The following is a 13,982-nucleotide window of genomic DNA, read 5'->3' as shown; positions in this document are numbered from 1 at the left end:
GTAACTTAGAAAACTTACTGTGAAATAATAGAAGAAAATTTCTGAAATTTGGACAAAGATATGGACATTCAAGTACAGGAAGCACATAGAATCCCAGATAGACATGATTAGCAAAGGTCTTAATCACAATATAGAATATTCAAACTTTCAAATGTAAAACACAAGGAAAAGATGCTAAAAAGTACAAGCAGAAATGCCAGATTATCTTTAAAAGAGCTCTATTTTGACAGATTTCTCAAAAACTCTACAGAAGAGGGTAGAACAGAGAGACATAGCCCAAGTCCTCAAAGAAAAACAAAACTGTCAGGCTAGAATACTGTATTAAATTATTTGCATTACCAATTAGCACCCATTTATAAAGATGCATTCTTAACATTGTTTGGTCTGTTGGAATACAGCAGAAAAATTAAAACACTTCAGAAATATTAAGCATCCATTTTTGCTACATATTAAACTGTGGTAACTAGACCACAGTAGATAGTTCTGATTAATGTTTATTATCCATAAACTTGTTTTCAAAAATTATTCCAGTAATCTGGGAATTCTGACTATTTAGAGTTGAATGATCACTATTTTTATGTCAGAACAGAAAGCTAATCGTTAAAACTCGTTTTGCTAAATGAAAACTTAAGTTCACTGGCATAAAAAACACTTTTTTTTTTTGAGAGGTAGAGTTATAGACAGTGAGAAAGAGAGAGACAGAGAGAAAGGTCTTCCTTCCATTGGTTTACCCCCAAATAGCTGCTACAGTCGGTGCTGGGCCGATCTGAAGCCAGGAGCCAGGTGCTTCCTCCTGGTCTCCCATGCAGGTGCAGGGGCCCAGGCACTTGAGCCATCCTCCACTGCCCTCCTGGGCCACAGCAGAGAGCTGGACTGGAAGAGGAGCAACTGGGACTAGAACCCAGTGCCCATATGGGATGCTGGTGCTGCAGGTGGAGGATTAGCCAAGTGAGCCATGGCACCGGCCCAAACAAAAAACATTTTTCTAATGGAATGTTTATTTCCTACAGTAGCTGGTTTGAAACAAATGTACAGAAAAGAGAATCTATACTACCAGGAGATGAAATCATCTCAGAAATTAGTTTGTTTTTAAAGATTTATTCATTTATTTGAAAGTCAGAGTTACACAGAGAGAGGAGAGTCACAGAGAGAGAGAAAGGTCTTCCATCTGATGGTTCATGCCCCACCTGGCCGCATGGGCTGGAGCTGTGCTGATCCAAAACCAGGATCCAGGAACCTCCTACAAGTCTCCCAGGTGGGTGCAGGGGTCCAAGGACTTGGGCCATATTCTTACCTCTATCCCAGGCCACAGCAGAGAGCTGGATGGGAAGTGGAGCAGCTGGGCCTTGAACCAGCACCCATATGGGATGCCAGTGCCTCAGGACAGGGCATCAACCCACAGCGCCACAGCACCAGCCCCCAGAAATTAGTTTTTAAGATTGGTCTTAATTATTTCAGAACACACTAGAATGTGATCTAATTATTCTTTTAATTATATACAGAAAAATAAAAACACAGAATGACTTATTACCTGGATTGAAGATTCTAATCACTGAACAGGTCCAAGTTTAGATTAATGTACAGCTACTTGAAATATTATACAGAAAGTTTTAAGTAATAGTTGCTTTCTCTTAAAGTGCAAATAGATTTTCAATACCATATATCTATGATTCAGAATGTCAAATTACAGCATTACTGACACACATTCTATGGCAGGAAAGCAGTATTTGGTCTGCGATGAAGGACAATCAGGCAAGAACATTTTTTTCTTGATACCCAGGGAAAAGTCTGTTCCCCAAAATAAAAGGGCCATTACTTGAAGAGAAGAATATTACTCTTTACTGACACTTAAAAGTATTATCCCCACTATTAGGAATAATGTAATACCTTCTCCCTCTTATGCATTACAATCATTACACATGAGAGCATATATAAAAACATCAAAGAGTGCATGGTGACTAAGCAACTTTGGAACAAATTTATAGACTAAGTCACACCATGCAAAAATCTCATTTCTTAACTGTTCATTCATACCTACATAAATTTTTCTTAAGCATACTGTTAAATTTCAAATAATATAATAAAAAATCTGACTGAAATGCTTAATTATTTTTCTAAATTCCAGTTAAGAAAAAGAAGCTAGCTGCTTCACCTATATTAATAACAGGTATTTTGGATCATATTTTACAAATACACGTATAGAAACTGACATATCACAAGTTTCCTATGAGGAGACATTATTTAGTCAGTGTCATAGGTGTTTAATTGTGAAACATTTTAACACTGCAAACAGAAGTTTCAAGGCTGAGTACAGGAAAAGGATTATACTGTATAACAATGATACTGGTGTACTTCTTTTTTAAAAAACTTTTATTTAATGAATATAAATTTCCAAAGTACAGCTTATGGATTACAATGGCTTCCCCCCCATAACGTCCCTCCCACCCGCAACCCTCCCCTTTCCCACTCCCTCTCCCCTTCCATTCACATCAAGATTCATTTTTGATTCTCTTTATGTACAGAAGATCAGTTTAGCATACATTAAGTAAAGATTTCAACAGTTTGCTCCCACACAGAAACATAAAGTGAAAAATACTGTTTGAGTACAGTAGAAAGAATGGGTCATCAAAGAAGGAGGTACATTTCTCTGAAGGGAGGAGAGAACTTCCACTTTGACCATGGCCTTGTCTAAAAATTATCAGAGTCAGTGATACTGGTGTACTTCTACACAGTCCTCTTAATGACTCAATCAATTGGAGGTAGGATTTTACCAATGAATTCCTTGACATCCATCATTTCCTGCTGACAGGAACTGTGACTCATGCCTTCATAGGCCTTAAAGGTTACACTGGCCAGATTTAGCAATGTGTTTAGTTTTTCCACAGTAAGAGAACCAAACATGAGTGGAACTAAAGAGTTGCAATCTCCATGGCACTGGAGAATAGAAACATCTCTATTAGCACCACTGATAGGACCCTGTGGAAATGAAGCCCGAAGTGGAAGCCAGCAACTGAGTGCAGTGACACCACCAGTTTCTGCTATGTGGTAAGAGCAGTATATAAAGCTCCTCCCTGAGGAAATCCTCCCAAAATAATTCTGTTAGAAGCAATGCTACTCGTCACCTCTTGATCTATCAAAGCCTTTACATTTTCTGTTGCTTGTTTAATTCCAGATTCATTCTCCAGTGAGCCTGGTGAAAGTCCAATATTATCAAACCAAAAAGGCATAGCCATGTTTATATTTAATGCAACAGGCACAATGGGTACATGCAGGCTGATACATCTGGCATGTGAACTTGTGCTACCTGCAAAGGCTTCTGCCCATCCTGTCCAGGATCTTCCAATCATGAAGGAAAATTACCACAGTGGCATCCTTCCTGGTGCAAGGCACTATGGCTGACAGTGGAGCAGGCATGGTATTACCACACATACACAGACTAAGCCAACAGCATGTCAGAGGTGGAAGGGATGAAGAGTGTCTGGCCTCAGCCCAAGGGTCTGCCAGCAGTGAGCCACCAGAGCCCTACTTGGAGTATGCTCAGTTGTGTGGGTGCCAAGCCAGAGAAAATAGACTTTAATACAGAAACTGTCAAGGCCAATGCTGTGGCAAAGAGGGTAAGGCCACTGCCAGCAGTGCTGGCATCCCATATGGGTGCTGGTTCATGTCCCAGCTGCTCCATTTCTGATCCAGCTCTCTGCTATGGCCTGGGAAAGCAGTAGAAGTCCTTGGAGCCCAAGTCCTTGTAGACCTGCACCCAAATGGGAGACCAAGAAGAAGCTCCTGACTCCTGGCTTTGGATTGGTGCAGTTCTGGCCATTGCAGCCAATGGAGAGTGTACCAGCATATGGAAGACATCTCTGCCTCTCCTTTCTCAGTGTAACTCTGACTTTCAAATAAATGAATAAATCTTAAGAAAAAGAAGGACCAGTGCTGTGGTGCAGCGGGTTAATGCCCTAGCCTAAAGCACCAGCATATGGGTGCTGGTTCGAGGCCCGGCTGTTCCACTTCCAATCCAGCTCTCTGCTGTCCTGGGAAAGCAGTAGAATATGGCCCAAGTCCTTGGGACCCTGCACCCACATGGGAGGCCGGGAAGAGGCTCCTGGCTCCTTGCTCCTGGCTTCAGATTGGTGCAGCTGTGGCTGTTGCAGCCAATCTCCCCCGCCTGTGTAATTCTGACTTTCAACTAAATAAATAAATCCTTTTTCAAAAAGAAACCATCAAAAAAGACAAAATAAGGTCATTATGTAAAAATGCAAAAAATCAATGAAATGAAGAAATAGTACTTTGAAAAATAAATAAAATTCATACCTCCTTGGTTGGAGCAAAGATGAAAAAGCCGCTGCCTAAAGTGCTGGCATCCCATAGGGTTGCTGGTTTGAGACCCGGATGCTCCACTTATGATCCAGCTCTTTGCTGTGGCCTGGGAAAGCATTAGAAGGTAGCCCAAATCCTTGGGCCGCTCCACCTGCATGAGAGACATAAAAATCTCCTGGCTCCTGGCTTCAGATCAGAACAACTCCAGCCATTGCAGCCAATTGGGGAGTGAACCAGAGGAAGACAACTCTCTTTATCTCTGCCTCTCCTTCTTTCTCGGTGTAATTCTGACTTTCAAATAAATTAAAAAAAAAAGAAAGAAAAAAGAAATGTTACAACAACCACAAAAATAAAGAATCATCAGGAATTACTGCAAACAGCTATATGCCAACAGATTGGGAAATCTACAAGAAATGCATAGATATCTAGAAGCTTACAATCTATCAAACTTGAGTCATGAAGACACAGAAAAGTTAAATAGGACAGTAAGCAGGATGGAGACTGAATTAGTAACAAAGACCCTCTCAACAAAGAAAAGTCCAGGACCAGATGGCTACACTCGAATTCTACAAGACTTTTAAAGAATAACTAATTCTAATTCTAATTCTGAAATTTTCACAATTGAAAGGGAGGGAATCCTCCCAAGTTCCTACTATGAAGCCAACATCACCTTAAGCCAAAAACAAGAAAAAGATACAGCAAAAAAAGAGAACTATAAACCACTATCCCTGATGAACACAGATGCAAAAATCTTCTATAAAATATTAGCTAATTGAATCCAACAACACATCAGAATGGTCATAAATCTCACTTGCCCTGGACCAAGTGAGACTTATGTTTCAACATATGCAAATAAATAAATGGGATACATCACATTAAGCTGAAGAATAAAACCATGGTTATTTCAATACATGCAAATGAAGCATTTGATAAAATATAACATTTTATCATTATAAAAATCTTAAGCACATTGGATATAGAGGAACATTCATTCCTCAACACAATCAAGGAACTATATGACAAACCTACAGCCAGCAATGCACTGAATGAGGAAAAGTTGCAAGCATTTGCACTGGGATCCAGAACCAGATAAGGATGTCCACTTTCACAAGTGCTATTCAATATAGTCCTGGAAGTTTTAACCAGAGCCATTAGGAAAAAAAAAAAAAAAGGAGAAAGAAAGAAATCAAAGATATACAATTTGTAAAGGAGAAAATCTGATTATCCCTGTTTGTAGATGTCATGATCTTATATATAAAGGAACCAAAAGAGTCCACTGAAGAATATTGGAACTCATAAGAGAGTTTGGTAAAGTTGAACGGTATAAAAGCAAAACAAAAAATTAGTAGCCTTCTTATACCTAGACAATGCCATAGCTGAGAAACAATTTGTAAGTTCAGTACAACTCATAATAACTACAAAAAATTTAACTACCTTGGAATAAATTATAGTTTTGAAAGATCTCTACAATCAAAATTACAAAACATTAAAAAGGAAATGAAGAAAGCACAAAAATATATTTAAAATTCATACATGTTTGTGAGTTGGAAGAATTAAGATATTCAAAATGTCCATATTACCCAAAACAATTTACAGACTTCAATGCAATCCCAATCAAAATACCAATAATATTCTCAGATCTAGAAAAAATGATGCGAAAATTCACATGGAAACACAAAACACCTGGAACAGCTAATGCAATCTTAAACAAACAAACAAACAAAAAGGCCAGAGGCATCAGAATACTAGATTGAGACATACTACTGGGCAGTTACAATCAAATAGCTAGGTGCTGGCAAAAAAATTGACATGCAGTCCAATGGAACACAATAGAAACCCCAGAAATTAGTCCATGTATCTAAACTAACTTTGACAAAGGAGCTAAAATCAATCCCTGGAGAAAGGACAGTCTCTTCAACAAATGGTGCTGGGAAAATTGGATCTCCACACACAGAAGTATAAGACATTTACCTTACACCTTACACAAAAGTCAACTCAAAGTGGATCAATGATCTACATCTATGACCTGATACCATCAAATTACTAGAGGAAAACAATGTGGAAATTCTGCACGTTAACATAGGCAAAGAACTCTTGGAAAAAAACCCATAAGCACAGGCAATCAAAACTCATAGACAGATGGGATTACATCAAGCTAAGAAGCCTTTGTGATATAAAATAAAAACTTGACACAGTGAAGACACAACCAACAGAATGAAAGAAAATATTTGTGAACTATGAAACTGATAGTTAATTTTCAGAATCTATAAAGAGCTCAAAATCTCAACAACAATAAAACAAGATACAGTTAAGAAATTGGTAAAGGACATGAACAGGCATTTTTTCAAAGGAGGAAATATAACAACAAATGAAAAAAATGCTCAGGATCAGTAGCCATCAGAAAAATTTAAATAAAAACCACATTAGGTTTTTCCTCACCCAGTTACAATGTTAATAATCCAAAAATCAGAAAAATAATAAATGCTGGTGAGGACGCAGGGACGCTACCTTAATACGCTTTGGTGGTAATGTAAACTAGCACAATTGTTATTGAAGACAATAGGGAGATTACTCAGAAATCTGAAAACAGATCTATCATATGACCCAGTCATGCATCTCCTGGGAATTTACCCAAATGAAATGAAATCATCATATAAATGAACCTTATGTTCATTGCAGATCAATTCACAAATAGGTAACACATGGAATCCACCCAGATATCCATCAATTGATGACTCTATGAAGAAAACATGTGGGCCACAGCTGTTCTGCAGCAGGTTAAACTGGCATCTGCAGTGCTGGCATCCCATATGAGCACCCATTCAAGTCCTTGATGCTCCACTTCTGATCCAGCTCCTTCCTAATGCACATGGCCAAATAGTTAAAAATGTCCTGTGTTCTTGGCATCTAGAACCCATGTGGGAGACTTGTAAGAAACTTCTGGCTCCATTCTGGCCCAGCCTTGGCTTCTGTGGCCATTTGAGGAGTGAACCAACAGAAGGAAGATATCTCTCTCTCTCTCTCTCTCTCTCTCTCTCTCTCTCTCTCTCCCTTTATAATTCTGCCTTTCAAATAAATAAATAAATCTTTAAAAAGATTTTTAGTACATGTACATGATTGCATACTACTCAGCCTTAAAAATTAATGAAATCCTGCTTTTTGAAAGAAATGGATGCAACTAGAAACATTATGCTTAGTGAAATCAGCCAGTATCCCAAAAACAAATACATGGTTTCTCTAATATATTGCAGTTATTATAAAGCATGAAAGATGTATAGGAATTAAATGGACATATTACAAGTTGATGTATTTAGCCTTTGTTCATACTTCTGTGGAACTATGGTCTTTCTACCTTATTATTGTTAGTGGTATATTAAATCTGTGAATATACAATGGATTGAAATTGTGCTTTTGCAAAGATTAAATAAAAAAGAATGGAAGGAGGAGCATTGGTTGATGGAGAGAAGGAAGGGAGTGAAGTATGGTTATCTCACTAATTGTACCTCAGAAATATATTAAATCTGTTCTTTTTACATTAATGAAAATCAAAAAGAATTGAAAAAATATTTTGAAATAATGAAGGGAAAATTTTAAAATTATACTGAATACATAGAAAAAGACAGAATAGGAACTCAAATTAGTCTTTCCATCATATTTGTGAAATGTAGAATCCCCTTGTAATCTTCAGTGGTTAGGATTAAAGTCTAATGATTATTTACTATTATGTATGCTTTGTGAGTCCCAGAAAGAAGACTTTAAACTTGTTTAGGCATTTTTGTGTCATCTAGTGACAGAAAATAACAAAGCTAAAGGTCTTTATTCACTCACCCATGTGTCGGTATCTATCCATTAATCACTACCTAAACTTCCAGTAAGTCAAAATGTTTTCAGAGTAGATAAGGAAAAGGTATATACTTCTTTAAATTTCTATTTCTCCACCATTTGTGGAAAACAAATGAGAAATGACTGTTGCTGCACTTAGAGGGATAAGGCATAATTCCAGATCTGTAAGCCTCTAAACCCCATGCTCAAATGCATTATGTACAATAGTTTCTCTCTGGAGAAGAAAAGAAAAGCATTTGTGACCTTCACATGCTACTTAAACTCCCTGGGTCTAGTTTCTTTTTGCAAAACATAAAAAAATTATAGTTTCTGCCTTACAGTGTTATTGGTATACCTGCCAAGTAAAAATTATTAGCCATTAATTTTATTACCACAATTCAAATTCATGATTTATCCAATTATAGTCATAGTCTCATTCAACAGAATGAGATTGCCAAAGCTCAAGGACCAGGAACTCTGGTGTCAGTGGACAGAACAGGGATGTCTCAGCACCAGAGTAATGAGATGGAATTGGCTTTCCCTTTCCTATTTTGTTCTGTGTGGACCTTCAGTGGTTTGTACAACACTAGCCCACAATAATGATGGTGAATCTTTATGCATACTGATCCAAATGTTAGGCACTTCTGGAAATACCCTCAGATATACTTGGAAATAATGCTTCACCACCTCCCTGAGCATCCTTTACTCAAAAAATTAATCAGAATCACTAAGTGAAGAGCTCTGGTCCCTAGCATTGAAAGTGTTGCCAAATTGTGTTGGTACCTCCCTAAACATGTTAAAGACCATGGAAGAAAGATTAACAGATAGAAAGCAGCCTGCAGAACCATGAACATTTCTGAAGTTACATCTCAGGATTTGGAGGCTTTGGAGGATAAAGTCACACAGTTTTGTCAGGGTCAGATCATCATTGTTTAGTAAGCAATTTGGTGAAGTATTCAAGTTTTCTTTTATCTTTAGAACATATAACCCAATGCCAGATTGCTGTTTGATTTAACAGATGTATTATTATTGATATATGGGCATTTAAAAAGTTTATTGCTCTTTTGTTTATGTTCTTATGTTTATACTCTTATGTTTCTTGCATGTCAGGAAAATTCATCTCTTTTGTGATACATAGCAATGCTTTACAAATTGTGATTTACATTCAATTCTAAGTCCCCCTCTCCTTTAGCCTATTTGCTAGGAAAGTCATTTTTCACATCATCAGAAATTAGTTTGGAGTTTTCTAATATTTATAAGGAAAAATAATTTGGGGTTAATAGTAATGGGTAGAAACAGAAATAATAGTGTATTTGAGAAATATTCATGAGGCAGAGCTATTAGGCTTATTTAGGGCTAAGGGGAAAAGAAGTGTCAAAGATGCCTATTAAAGAATCAATACAATTTTGCTAAATATTCATCCACATATATACACATATTAATGTTAAACCAAATGAAAAACAAAATATTTAAATTATTGCATACATTTATCTGTTAAGATTTATTTATTTTGGGTTTTCTTTAATTTTCATATATTTTTAAATGTATTTAAGTTATACAAGTTTCATGTAGTTCATATATAAGGTTTAAGGAACATAGTGATACTTCTCACACCACCATCTCTCCCACCCATTGTTCAAACCTTCTTCCTCCTCCCTCTCCTATTCCTACTTTTAGTTTTTACAAAGATCTGCTTTCAATTTACTTAATCACCATAAGGTTAATCCTACACTAATAAAAGAGTTCAACAAATAGTATGGAGAGCAAAAAAAAAAAAAAAAAAAAAAAAAAAAACCTAGAAGAGATAAGGGCTGTAAACAATCATCAAATCTTATAATGCCCTTTTCACTCTAATACATTACATTTTAGGTACTCTATTAGTTATGTCAGATCAGGGAAAACATATGGTATCTCTCTTACTGGGATTGACTTGTTTCACTAAATAATGGTTTTCAGTTGCATCCAGTTTGTTGCAAATGACAGATTTTGATTTTTTAAATAGCTGAATAGTATTCCATAGTGTATATATACAATGATTTCTTTATCCAGTCAATGGTTGATGGACATTTGATTGGGTAATTTGGTTTGAACATTTACAGCCATTGTGAACTGAGCTGCAATGAACATGGGGTTACAGATAACTCTTTCTTATACTGACTTCTCTTTTGGGTAAATTCCCAGCAGTAGGATGGCTGAGTCATATCCTAGGTCTATATTCAGGTTTCCAAGGTGTCTCCACACTGTCTACCACAGTGTTTGAACCAGCTTATATTCCCACCAACAGTCGACCAGGGTACCTTTTGCCCCACACCTTCACCAGCATTTGTCATTTGCTGATTTCTGTATGACATCCATTCTAACTGATGTGATGTGAAACCTCATTTTTGTTTTGATTTGCATTTCCCTGATGGCTAGTGATCCTGAACATTTTTCAAGTATATGTTGGCCATTTGAATTTTCTGTCTTGGAAAATGCCTGCTAAAGCCCTTTGCCCATTTCTCAAGTGTATTTTTGGTTGTAGTTGTTGAATCTCTCAAACACTTTATACAGCCTTGGTATTAGCCCTTTGTCAACTGTGTAATTTGAAAATATTTTCTTCAATTCTGTCAGTTGCCTCTTTACATTGCTGATTTTTTTTTTCAATGTAAAGCTTCTCAGCTTGAAGTAATCCCATTGTCAATTTTGGTTTTGATTTCCTCTGCTTCTGGGGATATTTTCCAAAAAAGTCTTTGCCTATATTAAAGGCTTGCAAAGTTTATCCAAGTTTGTTCTATAATAATTTGATAGTATTCGGTCATAGATAGGTCTTTAATCCATTTGAGTGGATTTTTGTGTAAGGTGTAAGTAGGGTTCTAGTTTCATTCTTAAACATGTGGAAATCTAGCTTTACCAGCACCATTTGATGAAGAGACTGTCCTTGCTCCAGGGATTGATTTTAGCTCCTTTGTCAAAAATAAGTTGGTTGTAGATGCATGGATTAATCGAGTTTCTGTGCTGTTCCATTGGTCTACTCATATTTTTTTTTTTGCCAGTTCCAGGTTTTTTGATTATAACTGCCCTGTAGTATGTCTTGAAATCTGACATCATAATGCCTTCAACTTTGGTTTTATGTAGAAGATTGCATTAGCTTTTCAGGGTGTCTAATGTTTCGATATGATTTTAGTATCATTTTTTTCTACATTAGAGAAGAATGTCATTGGTATTTTGATTGGGATCTCATTGAATCTGTAATTTGCTTTTGGTAGAATGGACATTCTGATGATATTGATTCTTCCAATCCATGAACATGGAAAATGTTTCAATTTTTTGTGTCTTCTTCTATTTTATTCATTTTTTAAAAAGTTTCATCATATAATCGCTCACATCCTTGGTTAAATTTATTCCAAGGCATTTAAATTATTTTGTGTTTCTGTGAATGGGAGTGAACTTAAAATGTCTTTCTCAGCCATGACATTATTTTTCTATACAAAGGCTATTGACTTCTGTGTGTTAATTTTATATACCGCTACTTTAAAAAAAAAAGATTTATTTTATTCATTTGAAAGACAGAGTTACAGAGAGAGGTAGAGAGAGAGGTCTTCCATCCACTGGTTCACTCCTCAATTGGCTACAATGGCCGGAGCTGTGCTGATCCAAAGCCAGGAGCCAGGAGATTCTTTCAAGTCTCCCACGTGGGTGCAGGGGCCCAAGGACTTGGGCCATCTTCTACTTCTATTCCAGGTTATAGCAGAGAGATGGATCAGAGGTGGAGCAGCCAGGCCTCAAACTGGCACCCATATGGTGCCACCAGAACAGGGTGTTAACTGACTGAGCCATAGCACTGGACCCTTGATTTTTTTTTTCTTGCCTATTGGATGTAGCTAATACTTCCAGGGCTATATTGAATAGCAATGGTGAGAGTGAGCATTCTTGTTTGGTTCTGTATCTTAGGGGGAATGCTTTCAGCTTTTCCCCATTCATTAGAATGCTGGCTGTGGGTTTGTCATAAATTGCCTTGACTATCTTAAGGAATGTTCCTTCTATACACAATTGGCTTAGGGTTTTCATCATGAAATGATGTTGTATTTTATCAAATGCTTTCTCTGCCACTGTTGAGATAATCTCTTTTTTTTTGTTCTTCAGTTTGTTAATGTGATTGATCACATTGATTTGTGAATGTTGAACCTTCCTTGCATATCAGCCTTTAGTTCTACTTGGTTCAGGTGAATGATCTTTCTGATGTGTTGTTGGATTTGATTGGCTAGTATGTTTTGAGAATTTTTGTGTCTATGTTCATTAGGGATGTCTGTAGTTCTCCTCTGTTATATCTTTTTCTGATTATGAAATAAGGTGATACTGGCTTCATAAAAGGAGTTTGAGAGGATTACATCCCTTTCAAATGTTTTGAATAGCTTGAGAAGAATTAAACGCTGTTCTTCAAACATCTGGTAGAATTCAGCAGTGAAGCCAACTGGTCCTGGACTTTTCTTTGTTGTGAGGGTCTTTATTATGGATTGAATCTCAATGTTGGTTATTATTCTGTTAGATTTTCTATGTCCTCATGACTCAATTTTGGTAAATTGCATGTGTCCAGGAATCTATCCAAGTCTTCTATATTTTCCAATTTGCTGGCATATAACATTTTGTAGTTAATTCCTGATTCTTTTTATTTCTGTGGTGTTTGTTGTTACACCCCCTTTTTCACTTCTGATTCCATTGATTTGTGTCTTCTCCTTTGTTTTGGTTAGTTGGGCCAATGGTGTGTGTATCAATTTTGTTTACTTTTTTCAAAAAATGTGTTCTTCATTTCCCATCCACAGAGAAAGTAGAGATGTTCCCAGAGCCAGCTACCGAGGGTGCTCCTCCTTGGCATACTGAGCATTGGAACCTGTAATATGTTGAGAGGCTGGGGGCACCTCACAATCCTGTATGGGTGCTTAGCCCCCAGCCAGACTCAAAGTCTGTGGGGAACATGGATTTTTCCCTCTGGTAACATCCCTGGCTCACAAGCACATACAAGTACTGCTGTATCCACTCTGTTGTCAAAATGGCTCCTTCCACCAGGTGCCTTGGTTGGGGTATGGGAGAAAAAAATGCCCTTTGTCTTCACTGTGTTAGATGGTACCCTGCTCCTATTAGGACCCCAGGATGGAATCAAAGACAGTGTGGTCTGCCAGGCTCTCCCTCTGGCAATATCACAAGAGGCATAGGCTGCTGCATGCAGCCTGCTCTCACCTCACTCTCCAAAGCTGGCAGTGTCCTGTTGCTCATGGTTGTGGGATCCTATATTGTGTTTGTACTCATTGCTGTATCTTCTGCACTATCTCATAGTGTCACTCTTACATCTGTAGAATTTCAACTGCAGTTTTGTCTCCAACTCTCTCCTGGGAATGCAATCCCTCCATTTTTTTCTGCTATTTTGTCCTTGCCTAAAGCAGTACATCTCTTTTCATTTCAGCTGTCTTGCAATCCTACAAGTTATGAGGATAGTACCTTTGCAATATCCCCACTGTATTGTGCCTACAACTTCCAGCATTTTGTGGGCATTTTAAAGGGTGATATACAAAAGCATTTTCAGTAAGATTAATTTCTTATTGACTATATAAGGATAAAAAAAGAGAATAAATGTTTCCATACTTTAGATTTCTAGCCAGTATTTAAGTCCCTCCATCTCCAAAATGGAGATGACTTTTCTCTGAGAAATTGTAAGAGATGCCACACAACTAGGAATTAAATATAATCTACAGCAAGGAGCTACTTTGTGATGAACACTACTCTCTGCTACTGGCAATGGGAGGAATATGCCAGGTGAAATCCTGAAACAGAAACCAAATCATGAAATTATGTGGGGTGTTTCTTAAGTGATA

At 37.2% G+C, this 13,982-nt stretch overlaps 1 protein-coding gene across 1 annotated transcript; it reads right to left on the bottom strand.

The window, feature by feature from the left end:
* Positions 1-2,745: 2,745 nt before the first annotated feature.
* LOC149119299 (acyl-protein thioesterase 1-like) lies at positions 2,746-3,481 on the bottom strand. The gene is given in 3 exon segments (XM_089325043.1): positions 2,746-3,029; positions 3,032-3,217; positions 3,330-3,481. Coding segments are annotated over 3 exon segments (570 nt in total). The 5' UTR covers positions 3,430-3,481.
* Between the last annotated feature and the right edge of the window lie 10,501 nt (positions 3,482-13,982).

This window comes from Oryctolagus cuniculus, chromosome Y, assembly GCF_051225735.1.
Source record: "Oryctolagus cuniculus isolate XC-2025 breed Fujian yellow rabbit chromosome Y, ASM5122573v1, whole genome shotgun sequence".
NCBI lineage: Eukaryota > Metazoa > Chordata > Mammalia > Lagomorpha > Leporidae > Oryctolagus > Oryctolagus cuniculus.
The sequence above is the reverse complement of the archived record's forward strand: the minus strand, read 5'-3'. Positions and strand labels throughout refer to the sequence as shown.